The sequence below is a fragment of the Vombatus ursinus genome, unplaced genomic scaffold (assembly GCF_900497805.2).
Source record: "Vombatus ursinus unplaced genomic scaffold, bare-nosed wombat genome assembly UNPS02000582.1, whole genome shotgun sequence".
Lineage (NCBI taxonomy): Eukaryota > Metazoa > Chordata > Mammalia > Diprotodontia > Vombatidae > Vombatus > Vombatus ursinus.
In genome coordinates, this window is record NW_020940360.1 from 34,493,231 (window position 1) to 34,508,265 (window position 15,035).

At 40.8% G+C, this 15,035-nt stretch overlaps 1 protein-coding gene across 3 annotated transcripts in view; it reads right to left on the bottom strand.

Moving 5' to 3' along the window:
* Positions 1-772: 772 nt before the first annotated feature.
* The window catches only part of BEND3 (BEN domain containing 3), a 67,705-nt gene continuing 53,442 nt past the window's right edge, over positions 773-15,035 (bottom strand). For all 3 annotated transcript variants that reach the window (XM_027853657.1, XM_027853675.1, XM_027853667.1), the window contains exon 4: positions 773-5,383. In XM_027853657.1, coding sequence (XP_027709458.1) covers positions 3,125-5,383 — 2,259 coding nt within the window. In that variant the 3' untranslated portion in view covers positions 773-3,124. The remainder of the gene's footprint in view (positions 5,384-15,035) is intronic.

The window sequence follows — 15,035 nt, forward strand, 5'->3', positions numbered from 1 at the left end:
GGGATTTGTTCCCTTACTTAGACATAAAGCACCTATGACCCAGGGCATAATTTTATTCCCTGTTGAATTGTGATCATGTAGATTTAAGTTACATTCATGACTCTCTTTGTACATTCTTTTTAGATGCCACAGACAGGTGATGGTTGTTAAGTATGTGCTACCAACTTTAGAAGAAAACTATGCTAATTCTTCTGGCCTTTGAAACACAAGATATAAAAAAACATATTTTTTAGAAGCAAAAGAGAGTGCCAAAAAGGTGGCAGAATGCTTCTAAACTCCTGGGGAAATATCAAGTATTTTGTACTTCTATTGCTTTAATATAAAAAGTGGGCTGGAGTAGCCCACTAATGACAACACAGAAGACACCCTTCATAAGGACTGAGTAAGGATGTGGAGGCATTTCCTGGCTAGGAGAGATACGAAATGGCTTTCTGGAATTATTCTGTGACTTTATACTGGAATTTATTCCTTCTGATTACCTTCTGGAAGGCCAAATCCTAGGCAGTTAAGACAATAAAGGAGAGTGAGCTCATCATGGATTTGGAAAGAAGACTAAAACTCAGAGGTTACAAAGAAGCTTATTTGATTTCTGTTTCCTGCTAATTTCTCTTTAAAAAATTTTTTTTTAAAAATCAAGGCAAGTGAGTATTTTAAAAAATGGATTACTAAATGACTGTAGCTCTAGAGGAGGAACTGAGCTGTGTTGCATCATTTTTTTTTTTTTAGGCAATTGGGGTTAAGTGACTCGTCCAGGGTCACACAGCTAGTAAGTGTCAAGTGTTTGGTCTGAGGCCAAATTTAAACTCAGGTCTTCCTGACTTCAGGGCCAGTGCTCTATCCACTGCGACACTGAGCTGCCCCTGTTGCATCTTCTAAAAACAAGGATGATTTTCACTGGCCTCGGGATCCTCTCCAGAAGAGTTCTAGAGGGCAGGTACCAAATACAGGGTCCTCAGAAACTCGACTGAGCTATCTTACTGAGTAGTGATGCCACTAGGAGGGAGATGCAATCCACAATCCTTAGAAGGAAGGCTAAGGCATACCAGAATGACCTGAAGAGAAGAAAATATACCACTGGGGGCTCCCAGGGCAACCCCTGGCTGTCCGGACATTTCTGAAGCCAATGAGTGCTTCTAAGATTTGGATAGTCTTTGCACATACTGAAACTTCATGATACCTAAGAATCATCCCTAATGTTTGTGGGTGGTAGGGAACAACATATCCCCTGAAGTTTAAGACAAATACATATAATAAGTGTGTTTCAATTCCAGATGCTGTGATAAACTGATAAATATCACAGACAAAAAGGTAAACTGTGCTCAATGGCTGATGGAATTAACTGAATTTCAAGAAAAATTCCAGATTTTAAAAAAAATCCTTTAAAATCTTTTTTTTTGGGGGGGGGAGGAAAGAGGATAGAAATAGCAGAAATATATCAGAGGTAAGACCTGAATCAAGGGTCTTCCAGATTCCCAAGGCAAGCCGTAGGCCACGCTGCCTCTCAAACTGAATTATTAAACTTTTAAAATTTAAAATTTTAAAAACTTCACAAGGATTTCATAAAGACTGTGGATGCAATCTGTCAATTTCATGTTTAGCCAAGTGAGTTTTCAGTGGGAGGTCCCCTTATCTTCTTAGGTATTTGGCCACATAAACATGAGGGAGTGTCTGTGACATCTTTTTTTATAAAGATTTCTCTGGGTCTCTGAGGGTTGTAACTCCTTGAATAGCATGCCATTAGGCTAGAGTGGTCTTTCTTCATTAGCTAGACAAGCAGGACAGTACTCTACTGACATAAACTGTGGGACTAAGAAATAAACCAGGCACTGAAAGAGATCAATTTAAGGAGTCCACAGGGAAATTTCAAAGAGGATACTTGGGAGGCAAATGGGACATAAGAATACGGTCCAGTTTGAGACCTAGTGTGGCATCTGTCCCAAACTGCAGAGACTCTGGGGTAGGCATCAAGCTAGCCCTGAAGTGTTGGGGTCCTTTGATAGATTCCCTAGGTAGCCACTGAGGTGTGGGGAAGTCTCTTCACATTCATGAGATTCCGTGACATTAATCACTGGGCTGTTTCTATAGTCTACCTTTTGGAAGAGATATATCTAGGAAATTCAAGTGGTACCTTCTTATAACCATAAAGGGAACTGTTTTTAGGCAGAGTAGTGAACCTAATGGCAAAATGCAATTTCACAGGTGTTTTTCCTTTCCCTGTGTGAAATAAGGGAGAAAAAAGGGATAGCTAAACCTCTGACGGTGCTCTAAATGTGGGTTTCAATATCTGTCTACATTCTTATCATCATCCAGTGTTTTGTTTTTTTTCCTATTAGATAAGTGAGCCTAACATTCTATTGATTGTGGGGTCACAAGAGATAACACATGTACACCATGCCTAAACTTTAGTATTGATCACAGTGAAAATAAAAACATGGGCAGTTTCACCCTACTGACATCAATGTGGTTATCTTGGCCATGCCAAAACCAAGTATTAGGACATGGACAGCAGGACCCACAGCCGATATACCATGCCTGATGCTGAGATCAGCTCTAACAAGCATGGCATTTCCAAGAATTACAAAAATCTTCAAATGTCTTTTTAAAAAAACTCCTAAGTTTGAAAATTTCTGGTTACAGTACTTTAGCTCAACTGTGTAAAAGATATTTTTTTCCCATGAAAATTGCCCTCAAAGAGCTCAATGATTTTTTTTTGTTATTTTCCTGTTTAATTTTTAAAAAGTGATAAAAATGGAAGATGCAAAAGTGGGGAGAGGAACAATACAGATGCATAACTTGCCATTTAAACAGTAAAAAGGAAAGAGTAAAAAAAACCTTCCATTCTAGGTTGGAAAATTATTGCTCAGAGCAAAGTCTGTCTGCCTGAGCACTAAGGGAACTTGGTGCATATGCATTTCAGACCAGGGCCAGAAAAAATTCAAGCTTTTTGATGCTTTGTTTTAGTAGGTCTCTAAGTGTGCAAATGTAGTAAGCCACTTCCCACTGTTGCAAGTAGGCACCCCTGTGGATGCCATCCCAATGCTAAAAAATAACCATCTGAGTCTCCAAGTATGCCCTTCACTAAGAACTTAGTGACCCCAAGTTTCAGAGGTTGAACAGTTTCCTATCACTTCTTCACTTTCTTGGCTTTTTTCAAGATGTCACACTTTTTTCTGTTGGGTCTCCGGCACCTCTCATCAATGCTGGGGATACATTCGTAATGCCACACCTCCTCCATCTTCTCCACAGGGTAAACAGCTTCGACATAATGGCGGATCAGTCGTAGTCGGGTCGGGTCGAGTTGCTTCTTGTTACAAGCACCAGAGTGGTTGTATTGCAGTCTGAGGTTTTCTGGGGTAAAGAGTTCTGGGAAAAGTCTGACCAGGAGCCGGGCAGCAAAATTGCCTACGGAGAGGCTCTGTTGCACAATCTCCCTTACCTCCTTGTCAGACAGCAGATAGAGAGAAGGCACAGGGAAGTCTGGGGAAGGGACAACCAATTCGTCTAAGGGAATCTTACAAAAGTCCTTGCTGCTCCTTTCTGGAGGCAGTGGGGGTCCTTCGAATTCTTCTCGGAACCTCTCGGGGTTGATTGCATAGTTCATGAAGTCCCTCCTCTCCAGGCCCGGCACAAGGACTTTTCGCTGCTGCTGGTAGGTACGCCTCTGCTCTGTGTCCCTCCGACGGCACCTCTCATCCAACTTGCCGACAAACTCCAGCGTCCACACCCGGTCATTCTTGGCCCTGGGGTACAAGAGCTGCACATAGTGCCGGATAAGTTTGATCCGGGATGGATCGAGTTGTTTCTTCCCCAGAGAACCACTGCAATTATACTGTTTCCTCAGATTCTCATGGGTGAAGAGTTCGGGGAACAGGTGAACCAGGAGCCGAGAGGCAAAGTTCCCTATGGACAGGCTGCTTTCGTAGATGCTCCGAATTTGTTCCTTGTTGAGCAGATAGTCAGACATCGGCACTTCGAAGTCGGGCGGGGGGATGTCCAGCTTGTCAAAGTCAATGGGAACCAGCCAGATTTTCTTAGACCTTCGGCCAGGCCTCTCATACTCAAAGCTATCTTCCACCTTGATGATGGACACATCGTCGGGAAGGCTGGAGGAGTCATAACAGTCGTCCCTCAACTGCTCGCACTCGCTGCCATCGAGGCAGAGGCCTTCCAGCTCATCATTGATCCTCTGGGCACACTGCTGCTGCCACGCCTCCTCCTCCTGCACGTCAGGGAAGTAGATTTCTGTGTAGCGGCGGATAATCTGTAGGCGCTGTGGGTCTAACTCTTGCTTGCCGCCATCCCCATAGCAGCTGTATCGTTCTGCCAGCTTACGATGGTCGAAGAGCTCGGGGAACAGCCGGTGCAGGAGGAAGACGGAGAACTCACCGGGGGACGAGGCCTCATCGAGGAACTCATTGAGGTCCTGCGCATCAAGGACATAGTCAGAGGCAATGGTGCTGCTGCGGTCCAGGGACAAAGCCTCTTCCTGCTCTTTGTCATCGAGGAAGTGGGGGGCTTCCACCTGTTCCGTCTCGTAAAAGGCGGACGTCTGGCCGCTCGGCTGGCTACTCTCCATCTCGCGCTGGGCCCAGAAACGGTTGAAGAAGTCATTGACCTGAGGCAGGCACTCTACCTGCCACACAGCCGTGTTCTTCACTGAGGGGTAGCAGACCTCCACGTAGTTTCGGATGAGCTGGAGATGGAGAGACTCGAGTTTCTTCTTGTTCACGAAGCCACATGTGGTACAGTTCCGACTGAACTCGTTATCACTGAACAGCTCTGGGAACAGCTGCACCAGCAGGCGGCAGGCCAGGTCACCCCCAGAGGAGCTCTGGTCCACGATCTGCTTGAGCTCGGCGGCCGTGAGCTGGTACTCTGGCGGCGGCTGGAACTCGGCCACGGACTCCGTGGGGCTCACCTGTTTCTTGATTCGACTGACTTCCAGGGAGAGCAGGTCCACTTTGCTGTGCAGCTGGGACATGTTGGAATTCAGCGTGTTGAGAGTATAGAACATCTTCTGAATCAGGGAGTAGATGTTGGGGTCATTGTCTGCCCCGGTAACCACGGCCAGGGGAGCAGGATTGCTGGAGTCCCGTTTCCTCTGCTCATTCAGGAGCCGCAGGGGCGATGGGCTATTGCTGGACGTGACTTTCTCATAGAGTTCATAGTTGGTGAACTGGTCTCCCCCGGTTGGATTCTTCTTCTCGGTGATCTTGTGTGAGATGCCATACAGAGGCTTCTTATAGGAGGGGGTGGTTACGTCACTCAAGGGTTCTTCCTCACATAGCCACCCAATGCCGGAGCTCTTGCTTTTATTGGCCTGCTCTACATTCCCTTGGTTAGGTGAATTGGTCTCTCTGTTCTTCATGCCAGCCAGAAGCGCCTAGGGGAGAAAAAAAAGTTTTCCATAGTGGTTAAGTGGGTTCTATCATTTATCTCTCCTCTCTTCCCCCTTACCCATGGCACACACATTGAGAAATGTTAATGACTGACAGAGATGTGAGGGCAGGTTAATTGGAAGAAGCTCGCATAGAGGCAGAATTTTTCCAACCCTGAAACCCAATCAGCTAAAGTTCACATAGGCTATTCAACCCCCAGCTCTAAATCAGCTTATAATTTAAAAATGTGATAACATATATACAGTGCTTTGCAAACCTTAAAGGCTATCTATTATTACTATTACTGTTCTTCTTCTTATTATTATCATTTTTATTATGATTGCTACTGGTGAGAGGGGGTTCCCACCTCATGACACACAGCTCTGAGGGTCTTCTTCCTGAAGGGACATAAGAACCTGGAATCTCTCCAATGACTGGCCTGCCCTGGCACTGGCCACGTGTTCTCGTACACTAAAAAGGAGGGAGCTTGGCTACATGTTTCTGCAAAAGAGAGAACTGAAAACTTAGAGCAGCAGTCTCAGGTTCTCGTTTGGGCTCTGTTACTATCTAGCTGTGTGACAGGCAAATCATTTCACTCTTTTAGTAACATGGAGACAATAAAATCTGTTATCTCTCCTTCGTAGGGTTTTTTTGAAAGCAGACTAAGAAAAATAAAATCTATGAAAAATGCCATCAAAATGAAAAAAATATATGACGCATAAGAAGTCAAGGCCACTAGGTGGTGCCATAGTGCATACAGCACTGGGCCTGCAATGAGGAAGACCTGAATTCAAATCTCTTTTTTTGTATACTTACTATCTGTGTGAACCTGAGCAAGTCACTTAATTGTTGCCTGCCTCAGTTTCCTCATCTATAAAATGATATAGTAGGATAATAGTAGCACCTACCTTCCAGGTTTGTTGAGGATCTAATGAAATAATATTTGTAGAGCAGCTCTGTAAGCCTCAAAGTACTTTATAAATAGTAGATAATTTTCCACCTACCCTAGCAGATGCTAATCAAAATGCTGCTAGGGGAAGAGAAGCTGGAGCATTTTAATCTACCATCCTACCTAGCTGCCAAATCAATTTCACTCCTCCTTGAACAAGTCCAACCTCTGGCATTTATTCCTTAGGGGATGTTTTCTCTGCGGATGCAGGAAACTACTTGCTGAATTTCCCAGAACAGCAATTCTACAGGCCCTATTCCTTATCCCTCCAGTCTGTGATTTTAGTTGGTCCAGGGGGAATCCTCTCCCATTACAGATGATCCCAGCAAAGTCTGGATGGTTCCATACCCTATTCCCTTCTCTAAGCTCTCCCCCTAAGGATGTCTAGAAAAATGTAAGTGCTTCAGACCCTCTTCAGAAAGGCTCAGGATCCAAAGAAGGGCCCCTAAAATTATTCTATCCTTAGCCAAGGGTGTCCTCAATCTCTGGTCCTAGCATGGACTAGAAATGGACCACTCATATCATGAATACGAAGTATGGCAAATCTGTGCCTCCTCTATTAGAGAGTCTAAAGACCAGAAACGCATTCATCCAACCACAGGATTGAGAGCATTGAAAAGATGGCATCTCCTTTTATTCAAACTGTACCCACATTAATTCATGTGCCAGGAGAATTTTCCATAGAGATTAAATGGGTTTTACCAGAAGAATGGATATCCCCAGGCAGGCATTTATTTCCTGTAGAAAGGGAGCTGGTGATTTGCTTCTCCCAGTAAACTTTCAATATCATACTTGGGGAGAAACACCTCATTTTATATCAATTTTAAGCAACAGTCAATAAGCATTGTATGTGTGTGTATGTTTTATTTTTATTTTCTATTTTTTCTTCCACTTAATAGAATTTAATTTTTTCAATTACATGTAAAGATAATTTTCAACATTCACTTCAATAAGCATTTTTTAAGTGCTTAGGACAAACAGAAAGATAGTCCCTTAGCCTCGGGGAACTTACACTGTAATGGGGGAAGATAATACATACAAGAGGAAAAAGAAGAAAGTATCCTTGTCGGGGGATAGTGAGATCTGAAGGATGACAGGTGACTGGGTTGAGCCCTTCCCCAGAAATGGAGGTTCCAGGAGGAACTCACCAATGGGAGAGTCAGCAGGCAGTAGGGAGAAGAATGTAAGGGGAAAAGGAGTGAAAGTGGGAAAACCAATATAGCTTGTTAGTGGCAGAGTCAAGACTAAAACCCTAAAGAGTCTTTTCCCCGACACCAATGCTTATCAGTAATAATAATATCCAGCATTTACAGGATACTTTTAAGTTTTATTAAGTGCTTCATAACGGTTATTTCATTTAATCTCACGATAACTCTGTGACGTAGGTATTACTATTATAATCCCCATTTTACAGAGGAGGAAACTGAGGTTGAGAGAGGTTATGACTGATCCACACAGCTAATAAGTATCTGAGGGAGGATGTGAACTCAGGTCTTCCTGACCCCAAGTCTAGACCTCTATGTACTGAACCACATAGCTGTCTCTAAGAGACTTCCTTGGATTCACAGGTGTGATGAATGAATTCAAAAAAAGACATTCTGATCTCACTCAGCATGCCTGAAATTTGACCCTGACTCTTTTTTCATGTTAATTTTACTCCTAGCTATATGCAGAAGGACTGTTTATGGTATTTGCTCCCAGGAAGTGCTGTTCACCCCTCCAGGAACCAGATATTCATAAACAGGAATACTCTCAAGGATAGTTTTGAGAACAGCTCCTTCCCCACAGATTACGCATTTATTTTGGCAAACTGCCTTCTTTGTTAGAAGGAACTACTAAAAGCAGGTACTACCGACTTTATCTTTGGAGTCTCCCCCGAGGTGCAGACGTGTAGCCTGGGATTTTCCTGTTGGGACTCTGGAGGCTGAAAACCAGGACTCCCCAGCCCATGTGATTCAGATGTAGATGGCTCCCCTTAGAGTGATGATTGACTGTGACAAGATTTGATATGATTGAGACTTAAGTATGTTATTGTTACCTACTGGGACTTACTAACTCTAACTCTATTCTACTTACTAATCAATCCTATTTTACTATCTTAATAATAAATACTTTTACTATATACTTATATATAAATCAAACTTGAGACTCTGTGTCATTTCTAAACCAATTTGAGCTGAAATTAATTTAAGCTGCAGTAAATAAGGCTGCTTAGCAATACAATAGGTAAAGTCAAGCTCTAGGCTCTGAATAGAAGCACATTTTCCTCAATACTTTCCTGGGGAAAACAATGTTATTTTGGTGGGATTTTTTTTTTTTTTAGTATGGCTCCAATATACACATCAAATCCCCATGTGTTCAGATTCTTTGATGTCCTCACCAGCTGGTATTTCTTACTGGCCCTGGCTGCCAATAGCTTATGCCAGCCTTCTCACCTTTGTCTCCTAAAAGAATGGTAGAGGGTTTTTTTGGTGGTTTGTTTGGCTTAAATGGTGGCCTTGCGATCTAAGGAAATGCCTAAAAACAAATGGGAATGCCTGCTCTGTGGATCTATTGGTAATATTCCAGAAAGAATGCAAATACTAAGAGAGGGGCAGAATGTGTGGTTAACAACACTGAACCAGCATGCCCAAGCGGGTTTTAAGGTGCCAGTTCAAATGCAGGCTTGCCACAAAATTCTGAACAAGTCATTTATTCCGATGTCTCAGTTTTTCTATAAAGGGGGAAAAAAGATGGGGCCTTATCATATTTTAAGGTAACTACAATCATCTGTGAGTGTCTCTTGCCTTTCTCTGGATCCCCAGCACTGAACACAGAGCTGGCACTCAAGAAATGCTAGTTGACTGACTATAAAAAGAAGAAAAACATGTCAGAAACAGGGTGTACTCTGACCATAAAAATTTATAAAGCATGATCCCAATTTTAATTACACTTTCTGGGGACTCAAGACAAATAGTGAGAATGTGTAAACTGAGGAAAAATATCATTGAAAAATATCAAATCAACTTGTCATATTTCAATAATAAAAGTATCTTTTCTCCTTCTAGGCCAGTTCTTAACCTGAAGTCTACTTTTTTGTTTGTTTTTTGCTTCATACAGTTGGATGAGTATTTCAAAATAATTGGTTTCCTTTGCATACCTATGTACTTCATTTTATGCATTTAAAAAACTTTATCCTGAAAGGGGTCCATAAGGCTCCATGAGAAGACGTAAAGGTCCATGACACAGAAAAGGTTAAGAACCTCTATTCTAGATAATCGAAGTACTATTCCCAGGTAAACTTGACTGAGTCTCAGCCTTAGGGTAAATCCTTTGACTATTCTATATACTTACTGATTCCATGTATTTATTTGAGGACTAGTCTAGGAACTGAATCTTTAGAGCTTCACAGCTCTAAAAATGATTCTAAGTCCTTATGAGATGTCAGGAAACTATATGAAAGTTTTGAAAAGCTAGCTTCAAGGCAAACAATGAGAATATTTATTAAGCAGTCCTTGGCAAAGAGAGTAACCTATAGGCAAAGCAATGCCAATTATAAGGACCCAATTCATAAGCAACAATGCTGATGCTTCCATGAGTCAACCATAACTAATGTAAATGGTAATAATATATAAGTATTCACTGTATGTATAAATTTCTAAATGTTTGAAAGCAATTCTCATTTGGAAAGAGAATCCCAAATGAAAATCTACAGAGAGTATATTTTGAGAATTACTTCTTAGCATTACATTTTCTCAAATGTCTTTCACGTTATTTTCAAAATATTTCCTATTCCAAAACTTTAGATTAGTTTAAAAAATGTTTAGTGCCTCTGCCAAATTAAATAAGTACCTTGCAAAAAAAAAAAACTCCTAGTAAATTAAGAAAGAAATAAAATTAAAAATCAAATTATAAGTCCCACTACTGGGTAAACACATACACACACACACACATACACTTTGGAAACAAAACAGGTACCTATCAATTGAGGAATGATTACAGCATCTGAATGTAATGGGATATGACTGTGCAATAAGAAATGACAAATATGAGGAATTCAGAGAAACATGGGAAGACTTCTATGAACTGATGCAAAGCAAAATAAGAAAAACAAAGATACACAATACCTACAATTACCTAAACTAAAAGAAAACTGAAAGTCAAAGAAGGTCCTACTGAAGAGATAAGGAAACACAGCTAGCGCCTCCTCTGTAGCAGACAAGTTGGGGACTACTAGGAAGAATATTTGTCAGACAAGGTCTCTGTATTAAAAATTTTCACTTGTTTTTCTTTGTTAAAAGAGAAGGTTAAAATTAAGAATTGGCCGAAAAATGACTTGGTGTAGGCATAAATAAAAAGTGGACTCCAGAGTACCAGCTCAAATACAGACTTGCCACAAAATTCTGAGCAAGTCACTTAATTCAATGTCTTAGTTTCTCTATAAAAGGGGAAAAAGAGGGAGCCTTAGGCTCTAGAGAAGTGCAAGGTATTTTTTTTTTTTCAAGAACAATGTCATTAGCTGCGTGACTCTGGGCAAGTCACTTAACCCCGACTGCCTCACTAAAAAAAAAAAAAAATCAAAAAAGAATAATATCATATTTTGACTTGATTTAGACATAAGTAAAAAGTAAATTAAGCCAAATTAGAATATTTTAACACATAAATGTATGTAATCTATCTATCTATACCAAAGTGGATCATCTTTAAATATTCTCCATTGTTTCCTAAAGAAATATAAATTTTGACTTTACTTCTACCCCTAAAAAGTGATATTCAAGCTTCATAAAGGTCAAGGGAATTGCAAAATTAAGGCGTAAGTGATATAGGGCTGTTCTGGATGATCACTGTGGAAGTGGGGAGAGATAAGCATTTATACAATGCTCCTGTGCTAAGCATTTTACAATTATTACCTCATTTAACGTAGATGCTGTTATCTGCATTTTACAGTTCAAGAAACATGTTAAGTGACTTGCGCATGGTCATACAGCTAGTAAGACTCTTAGGCCAGATTTTAATTCAGAAAGATGAGTCTTCCTGATTCCAGGCCCAGTGCTCTGTGCACTATGGCGCCACCTAGTTTCCCCTAATAGCCCACAGGTACGGCAATACACCCTCTACTCAAGTGCAGCATGTGTCAGTTGTACAGTCTAAAAACACTGTCTCAAACATAGGGAAAGAACTGTATGAACTAACATAGAATTTAAATAAGCAGAACCAAAAAAAAATATAATAATTAAAATAACAATGGTCCTCGACAACAGAATATGAAACATACTTTCCTCCTCTCAGGAGAAAAGTGGAGATGATGAGGACAGAATGATATACACACTATCAGATGTGATCAAGGTATTAACTGTTTTACTTAATTGTTTTTCTTCCTTACAAATAAAGGTTTATCTGAGGTGCCACCCCACATCTATCAGAAATGTTGGAGGGAATGTGGGAAAACTGTGACACTAATGCCCTATTGGTGGAGTTGTGAACTGATTCAACCATTCTGGAGAACAACTTGGAACTATACTCAAAAGGCTATAAAACTATACATACCCATTGACCCAGCAATACCACTACTAGATCTGTATCCCAAAGAGATAAAAAACAAAAAGGAACAGAACCTATATATACAAAAATATTTCTAGCAGCTCTTTTTGAGGTGGCAAAGAATTGGAAATTGAAGGGCTGTTTATCAATTGGGGAAAGGCTGAGCAAGTTGTGGTATGTGATTGTGATGGAATACTATTGTGCTACAAGAAATGATGAGCAGGATGCTCTCAGAAAAACCTAGAAAGACTTACATCAACTGATCCAAAGTGAAGTGAGCTGAACCAGAACATTGTACACAGTAGCAGTAATATCGTACAATGATCAATTGTGAATGACTTAGCTATTCTCTGCAATACAATGATTCAAGACAATTCTGAGGAACTCATGATGAAAAATACTATATACCTCCAGAGAAAGAACTGATGGAGTCTGAATGCATATTGAAGCGTATTTTTAAAAAACTTTATTTTTCTTTCTCTTTTTTTTGGTCTGTGTTTTCTTTTACAGCATGACTCATAGGGAAATATATTTTGCATGACTGTCAAACCGCTTGCCTTCTCAGTGAGGGGGAAGGGGAGGCAGGCAGAGAATTTGGAACTCAAAATTTTAAAAAAATAATGTTAAAAAAATTTTTTACATGTAATTGGGGGAAAATAAAACATCAAATGATTATATTTAATAAAGAAAAAGAGAACAAACAAGTGAGAGTTTAATTGGGAGAGGAGGAGTTATATCCAATAATGACTCTCATACTGTGAAATAAAACCCAAAGTAATAAATCATATTTTTTTAAAAAATGCATTTCTTCTACTTTCAAAGTTCCTCCAGTAGACTGACTCATCTGCCCTCTCAGTAGAGGCAGACAGACAAACACGGCACACTAAAGGAACCTAAATACTCAAGGAGTGGTCATCTAGCCCATTCCACTCTGTGACAGCCCTAATTCCTACAAAGTTTCTTCTTACACACAGCCTAAATCTGCCTCTCTGTAGCTTCCTCTCATCACCTCTGGTTCCTGGGGCACGGAGAACAAAAAGCCAGTTGATCATAGTGGCCCCAGATACAACTACTGTCAAGACAATCTTGACCTCCATGGAACAGCATTCTAGATAATAACTGATCTAGCTGGTTATTGTAGAATCAACAGCAAAAGGCCACCTCCTACAGGTTACTTCTATCATTGCCTCCATGAGGGCAATTCCCTTTTGATTCCCCCAACTGATTTGTTGGATTCCATGGCACGAATACAGCCCTACCCGCCTGCTAGCCCCTACCGGGTGCTCTTCCCAGAGTCAGTCACAAAGTTGCTGGCACAGCTCATTTTCATTGTGCAGTACAAAACCTGCGAGCTTACTGAGAAATTCCAAAATCTGTATGCCACACAGTACACCTAAATTAAGTGAATTAGATGGCTGGTGCTCTGAATGCCTTTTGCCTTTTTTTTTTTCAGGTCAAGTTTTACTCAAATGTATTTTTGAGGGCTTAATTAAACAATCAGACATGGCAGAGAGCAGACAAGATGATTAATGGGCACTTCTGGATGCACAGAGAAGTATATGGCTGGACCTAAGCAGAGAATTAATCAGCAGTGACAGACACAGTCTTATTACACTTAGAAAATGAACATTCAAATGAGGAGCATTTTTAGGTCACATGTCCTCACTTGGAAGAGGAGCGTTCATCTTCAACCAGAAAGGCGGTATTTGCTATAACTGCTATTCACTGTCCACACACAATCTAGGTTCATTTGCAAGTCTGATCATGTTACCCTCATACTTAATATACTCTAGTGGCTCCCAATCACCTCCAGAATCAAACACAAAATCTTCTGCTTGGCCTTCAAAGCCCTTTCAAATGCCTCCCCTCCCCCAAAAAACCAACCCCAAAACCAACCTTTCCAGTCTTCTTACACCTTACTCCCTATCATATACTCTTTGATCCTATGACACTTAACCTACTTTCTGTTCCTCTCATAAGACACTCCACCTCCCTGCTCCCAGCAAGTTCTCTGGCTGTGCCCCATACTCAGGATCCACTGCCTTCTCCTGGTTTCCTACAAGTCCCAACCAAAATCCCACCTTCAACAGGAAGCCTTTCCCAATCCGTCTTAATTCTAGTGCCTTCCTTCTGTTAGTTCCTATTTATCATATAACATATATACAAATACATATACATATTTGTTCGCTGCTTTTCTCCTCCATCAGATTGTGAGCTCCCTGAGGGCAGAGACTGGCTTTTGCCTTCCTTTGTATCCCCAGTGCTTATTATAGTGCCTTGCACATAGTAGGTACTTAATAGATGCTCATTGATTGACTCTTTTCTAAAAAAGGGTCTAGAAAACAAATTTTAGTCTCTGAAATACTTAATTCTGCTGGCCCAAAAATGCAGACAGAATCCCTAGAGGAAAACCTCAGATGGTGTACAAACACCAATATCTGGTAAGTGACAGAGGACCCAGAAAATATCATTCAATGGATGGTCAAGAAATGGAGACTGTCTAGCATGGTCACATACACCTTCCATTCTTCAGCATTTCCCAGGCTTATAGAGATGTATCTCATTTTCATTGATTGTGTTAAGGATCTTCCCTTTAGCGAATTAATCTGCATCATGTTAAAGAAGGATTAACTTTGCTCTGGCATCTCCCACAAAGTCAATAGATGTATCTTAAAACAAAAATACACTCATAAATTAAATCACAGATAGCCACTTTACTTCCCTAATAGCTATAAGTCAAAGAAAATCAAATTAGAGCTCTAATGACCTGATGAGTGGTTCAAATGCCTTCGTAGAGCTGCCTGTGTTAGCTAATGAATGATCAGGGAGAGCCCTTTACTAATCCTGCTCTCTCTTCAGACCTGATCGATGGACCACAGGCTCCTAGAGACAGATGAAAGAACCTGGAGTGGAGGGTCTGCTATAGAAAACTAAGGCAAGATGTTTTAGGCTACAATGGAGAGCCTTAAGAAAGAAAAGCGCTAAGGATGCAATATTGTTTATTTAATAGTATCTACAGTATCCAGTTTTATGTAAGTTATTTCCACATCACAGTACAGAGCCCCTAAAAACAGCAAATAATCCCTATCCAAATAAATAAATGGAAATCCCTTCTATTGTTCCTGACCTGGTGGCAATCCAGTTCTAAGATGGAAATGACTATGTGATATTTACATTGTTATTTGGGA